Below are 5,749 nucleotides of genomic sequence, written 5' to 3' on the forward strand. Positions count from 1 at the left end.
CAAAAAAAAAAAAAAAAAAAAAATGTTGATACTTCAGAAGGTGATAGGAAGAAACCTGATTCTTTGAACGAGTTACAGCAGTCCAACCCTGAGGATTTACATCTGCTGCCCCATGGCTTATAAAAGCAATTGCCCTTGATTCTTCTTGTCTTTGAATTTTTTTAGGAGGTGGCAACTCTCTCATAGTCCACACTAAAAAGGCCGATGGAATCAAAGAACCTAACAAGCAAACATGTTTGAACACAATAAATAAAAGCACACTAGTAAATGGAAAATGGCATGAATTCATTTTCTCTGGGATGTCTAAATCCACCATTTAAAGTATAGTTCAGGAAATTACAACTAGAACACATTCATGATCAAAGACTTATAATCCTATATTTTAAATAGAAACTATAAATGATGCTCGTTAGACAGTGCAGCCCTCTTATCGATAATAATAGGAAGGAGCAAAGATGCCCCATATATCTAACATCTTGGACTAATTTACCAATTACAAAGTATCTGAAATTTATGAGAAACATAAGGATTGAGAAAATGTGAGTGAGCTTTTGACATTTGAAGAAATAAAAGGCAAAAATGTTATACTAATCTCCTCATCATTTTAAACAACCAAACTGCTATTAGTGACTAAATGACCACAAATAAATTACATGAGCTACAAAGCCACCAGAGGTGAGTAAACTTCTTTCTGTTGCATAGTTGCTTGTTCAAGCAATAGATCAAATGTAGCCATCATATCAGGTTCATAGAAACAGGGAACTTTACCAATTACAATGTCAATAACATTATTAAGATAATGCACCCTGAATTTCAATTACACGTAAACTCTCTTACAAGTGGCACATGAAAAGGTTTTTAATAACTTATAAAACTTCGGAGGACAATACAAAATCTCAAAGAGGATAGAAAATTTCTGCCAAAATTAACCTAGAAGGCAACGAGGGTCGACTATCTGACACTCAAATAGTTTAGAACCCAGATTTATAAAAGAAATAAAAAAGACTTACCCATGCAGAAGTATAAAGTCAAAAGGACTAGTGCTTTTACTCCATTTGTTCTCTTGAAGCGCCAATTATAGGAAAGCTATCATAAGTGATAGAGAAGTTAGAAACTTAAAAGGAACATACATATATGAAATCATTGACAACCAGTGAGGTTCGTCACTCTTACAAACAAAGAGAGTCTACGACTTACAGGAATATCTGTAAGAAGATCTACCAAAGCACTTGATGTAAAACACACAACACATACAACTGCTAGACCACCAACCTGCATGCAATAGAATTATTCCAGAATCATGAGATTTCTTAGATTTCAGAAAAAAGAATCCCAGATTGTATTCCAGAATAATGCGTCAAATACCTTCTTCATCTCTGAAGAAGCTTCCTCAGAACGTACTTTTTTCAGTCTGTAAAATAACATGAAACCTGAAAATATTTCAGGAGAGGAAATCAGAGCAGGATCAGTGAGGAAGAATATATTTTAACATCAAAATGTCAAGAATATAATCTCAAACAATGTGAAATTCTAAGAAGAAAACCAGAACTATCAGGAGAAAATACTCACCATAGAAGCCTAGGGCTCCTCCTGATAGAAGAACTGTAACAGCAATGAAGTATTCATACACCTGAACATAAGCAAGATGTTGACATAAATAGCAATTGGGACTTAATTAAATTATATAAATGCATAATAACTACAGGATAAGATACTGCAGGAAAGAAATATAAAACTGAAAGTTCAGTATAATATTAACAAATACTAAGAAATCAAAGCACTATTTACAGTTTTCACACAGCACAAGGAATATGGTCGCAGCCTGAAATTAAAAGCATTACATCTGAGCTGATATTTGTTTGTTCCGCCACAAGAAAAGGGCTTTCTGTCCAATTCTTTAAGAGCTGTAGCTCTTGATAAAAGCCCCCCAAATTATAATAAGTACGAACTTCATCCAAGGAAAGAAATGGTGGCATTCTTGAACTTACAAATTCTGGTAAGTCCATGTTTAGTTTTTCCCTTTATTTAGATCATAAGATTAATGCAGTTTATGTCCAATTGTTATGGGGAATCATTAATAAAGAATCACTATGAACCCTAATTTTTCTATTATCAAGTGGAGTATGCTTTGACTACATTATTTACTCCCGTCTTAAAGATTTTTTTTTAGACTAAATTTATTTAACTACCATGTCTTTGTTTCCGGATACTCTGCTGTTCAGTAGTTCTGTATATGTAACACTAACAACTGAATTTTATACAATGTGAACATGACAACCAGATTAGAAAGTGAAAAGCATACCTTGGCAACAGCTGTAGAATCAATAGGATTCTTTCCTTCCCCAATCCAGATCAGAATGGAAACTGCGACCATGAGGAAAAATACCAGCATGACAACCTGAAGGAGAAAGATAGATGATATAAGATTACAAATTAATGTTCACAGATAATAATAGGAAAAAATAAATATCAAACAAGAAAATAGTACATGAACACATAATACTTCAAAAAAATAAATGATAATAATTAATTGTTCCACATTTACCACAATGACAAATTTTTGCCTACTTCCAAGATGAATTGCAGGAAATCCACAACATCTTCGATAGCCATCTACACTTGATGAACCAGGTTTGTTTTTCGAATTTTCCAACAAGGCCTGTCGAGTGTTATTTTCTTCATCTTCATCCTCGTCGTCGTCGTCGTTTGCTTGATGGCCAAGGTCAACCCTATCATATCATATTCAATAAAGCATACACAATCCATAAAAATTACACATCATTATGAATGAAATAAAATTTTACAAGAAAATGCACTCTATTGCAACTGCATTAATATCCAACTTTGGCAATTAGCATAATATTTTAAAATCTACAAGCACCACTAGAAAGGGGCTTAAAATTTAAGCCTCAACATGGAGCATAACCAATGTAATATAAGAAAGGGATACGTATATATACAAATTCAAGAATAAAAGCTTCTACACTAGAAACTGATGGAAACTTACCAGAAAGAAAGAAGTAGGAGAAAGGCTGCAAGAAACAGTATTTTAGGGAAGGCTGCAAGAACAATTCCACTCAAATTATTAGTATATCCAACATATATGAAGCACATAAAACCAAAACAACTGTTAATGGCATACCCATGAGGACAAATCCAAACACATGAGACCAGCAGTGGCAGTGGTCAAAAATAGCAACAAGTGCAAATATGAAATAGAACATATAGCCTGCAAATTAAGGATCAAGTTCCATAAATTAAAATGATGATGTTCAGAAGTTAATGTGAGGCCCTGATAATCAGAGCATCCAGAAAAGGAAACAAAATAAACTAGGAACAATGTGGTACAAATTTAAAGACTTGTTGCCAGTCTGCTAATTACAGATATGCATTCATACAAGTGCACAAAAAGAGTTAGACTCCTGTCTTTTTAGAGTAAATAGCCTATAAAGCTACTAAAGCAGTTTAAATCAATACCTGAAACAGTTCAACTACAATAGAGACTTTGGATTCACCAAGCTCACATAGGCCAAAATTCTTATCATTTTCAATACAATGCTCTAAAATCAATTTCAAAATGGACCAGATTGATTCAAAAGCAATATCAAACATAAATTTGATCCCATGAACTGGGATACATGGGTAGCATTTTTATTAAAAAGGATAACTGGTCATCTTATCTAGTGTGTAATTACCCAAGTTAGATGAGCATATCATCAGATGGAGTACCTGCAAGTTGAATTCCAAAGAAAGATTACTATCACATAGTGGGAATATTATCAACAAATTAAAACAAAGTCGGCAAATGTTGCACACTTGTAAAGGAAATGTAATCTGCTATCAGATATATAGAAAAGAGAGAGTAAAACCACCCTGAAGGAAGATTATATGGGTTTCACATGCACTTTTATGATACCATATACATTAAACTAGACAAGTAATAATGGAAAAGAATACTTTGGTCTCAGAAACTGAGATGAAATTTAAATTCACAACCTTATAAAAAAAAATGAGATTATTTTCTTTGTACAAGGATAAACAGCTCCATACAAATAAAGACAAACAAAAAAAATACTGATGCAGTAGAATCGGAGCATAAACATACAATGCATTAGAATAGGTTTACACAGAAAAACTCCGACCAATGTCATCAACCGTCACATTAGAGCTGTTTAGCAGACGAGGCTAGACTTGAGCATTATGACTCAATGTAATTAGAGCTGCTTTATGGAAATTTAGTTAAAAATGGAATAGGAAGAGTGTTTACAAGTTTGTATGGGAACTTATTTGAGATCAGAGAGATTCTAGATATGGCTTCCTCTTGGAGTGCCCTTTCAAAGGAATTTTCTTGTTTGATGAGAATATGGAGTGCTTGAAGCCTACATTGCAGTTAAACTTAGAAGGAACTTTCACATCTCATGCACTAAGTGCGTAGAACTGAAGGAGCTACGGCGTATTTATACTTCAAAAGATATTGGTTCATTGAAACTTTTGATAGTTTCAAAAAGATATATAACATTAAATCCTTCTAATATAACATTCAAGGAGAACTAAACGCGCACAAAAGGCTATGACTCACTTTTTGACGTGTCCATCCGTCCTGTTGACTCCGCATGTGAATTCTGATGAGCTGGAATAAAAACCAGACTAGTCAACGGATAACAAAAGGCACTAAATGAACACACAGCCATCACAAAAACTGTAGCACACAAGTTAATATGCAGAGGTATGCTGAAGTGTCCAACTCGGTATGCAGTGATGCCTCTCATAGTGACAATTCCCAGTCCTCTCAATCGTAAGATTGCATGCACAATATATCACAAGCATAAGCATCACATACTTAAAAACGAAAATAAAGTAACCGAGTCTAGGAACCTCTACGTGCACGAAAAGAAAATCCTAAGTCGTAGGATGTAAATTAAATCTACGGGGAAACCAACTTTAAAGTGCAAATTGAAAAGGTTTCCAATATTACTAACAGTCTCTCGAACTCCTACGTAAAAGAAATGAACAAAAACTCGTATATCCGTTCGGCAATGTCCCTCACAATCTATTTTACAACAGACGAAGAGTCTCCTTCGTTCCAAAAAGATTCCAGACCCAAACGAATGCTCTTAGTCCGCCTTCAAAAAGTGCGTCAATGCGTTTCTAAGCACCAGTAGAATCAATTAAACCAAATGCCCAACCTAGTTAAAGCTTATTTACAAGCAAATGGAGCTCGATTACCAGTATTTCCAAAAAGGAGGAATTAATTTCAAATCATTCACAACCAGAACACAAATACAACCACAAATACATCGCACAGTGATCGACGAAGAAAACGAGGAGAGGAGAACAAATTCCTCAGACGACCAGAAACAATCCTAATATCCTAATATCCTAATATCCAAATAGCAATAGAAATCCCCCAAACGGTTTCCATTTCGAAGAGAGCTGACCTGTGAGAAGGCGACGAAAGCAAGAAGGCCATTGAAGGAAGCCATGGCTACATTGAGAACGAGAAGGTCAACGGGAACGTAAGCGGTGTTGGCGGCAAGTAATTCCAGCACCATCTTGAACGGAAAAAACGAAGTTGCTGTTTCGGATCGTGTGGAAAGAAGAGAAAGCGATTGACGACGATGATGATGGCGGAGGGGCGTGTTGCATCGGCGGGAAACAGAGGGAACAATCTGAGCGTACGGGTAGATAAGAGAAGAAGAGAAGTGAACAAAAAAAAAAAAAAAAAAAAAAGCAGAAGGAAAGAAAGGAT

General features: G+C 35.0%; 1 protein-coding gene across 2 annotated transcripts in view; it reads right to left on the reverse strand.

Moving 5' to 3' along the window:
* Positions 1–5,749, reverse strand: part of LOC111469590 — an 8,022-nt gene that overhangs the window by 1,806 nt on the left and 467 nt on the right. Inside the window, exons 2-13 of one of the 2 annotated variants that reach the window (XM_023114907.1) lie at positions 5,439–5,717; positions 4,580–4,630; positions 3,696–3,729; positions 3,143–3,229; positions 3,008–3,059; positions 2,546–2,729; positions 2,303–2,398; positions 1,570–1,630; positions 1,366–1,430; positions 1,198–1,272; positions 1,011–1,086; positions 56–219 (exon numbers count right to left, since the gene is read on the reverse strand). In XM_023114907.1, the coding sequence (XP_022970675.1) occupies positions 56–219; positions 1,011–1,086; positions 1,198–1,272; positions 1,366–1,430; positions 1,570–1,630; positions 2,303–2,398; positions 2,546–2,729; positions 3,008–3,059; positions 3,143–3,229; positions 3,696–3,729; positions 4,580–4,630; positions 5,439–5,552 (1,059 nt within the window). In that variant the 5' untranslated portion in view covers positions 5,553–5,717. The remainder of the gene's footprint in view (positions 1–55; positions 220–1,010; positions 1,087–1,197; positions 1,273–1,365; positions 1,431–1,569; positions 1,631–2,302; positions 2,399–2,545; positions 2,730–3,007; positions 3,060–3,142; positions 3,230–3,695; positions 3,730–4,579; positions 4,631–5,438; positions 5,718–5,749) is intronic. The other variant, XM_023114909.1, reaches the window with a different exon arrangement.

The sequence above is a fragment of the Cucurbita maxima genome, unplaced genomic scaffold, assembly GCF_002738345.1.
Source record: "Cucurbita maxima cultivar Rimu unplaced genomic scaffold, Cmax_1.0 Cma_Scf00041, whole genome shotgun sequence".
Classification (NCBI taxonomy): domain Eukaryota; kingdom Viridiplantae; phylum Streptophyta; class Magnoliopsida; order Cucurbitales; family Cucurbitaceae; genus Cucurbita; species Cucurbita maxima.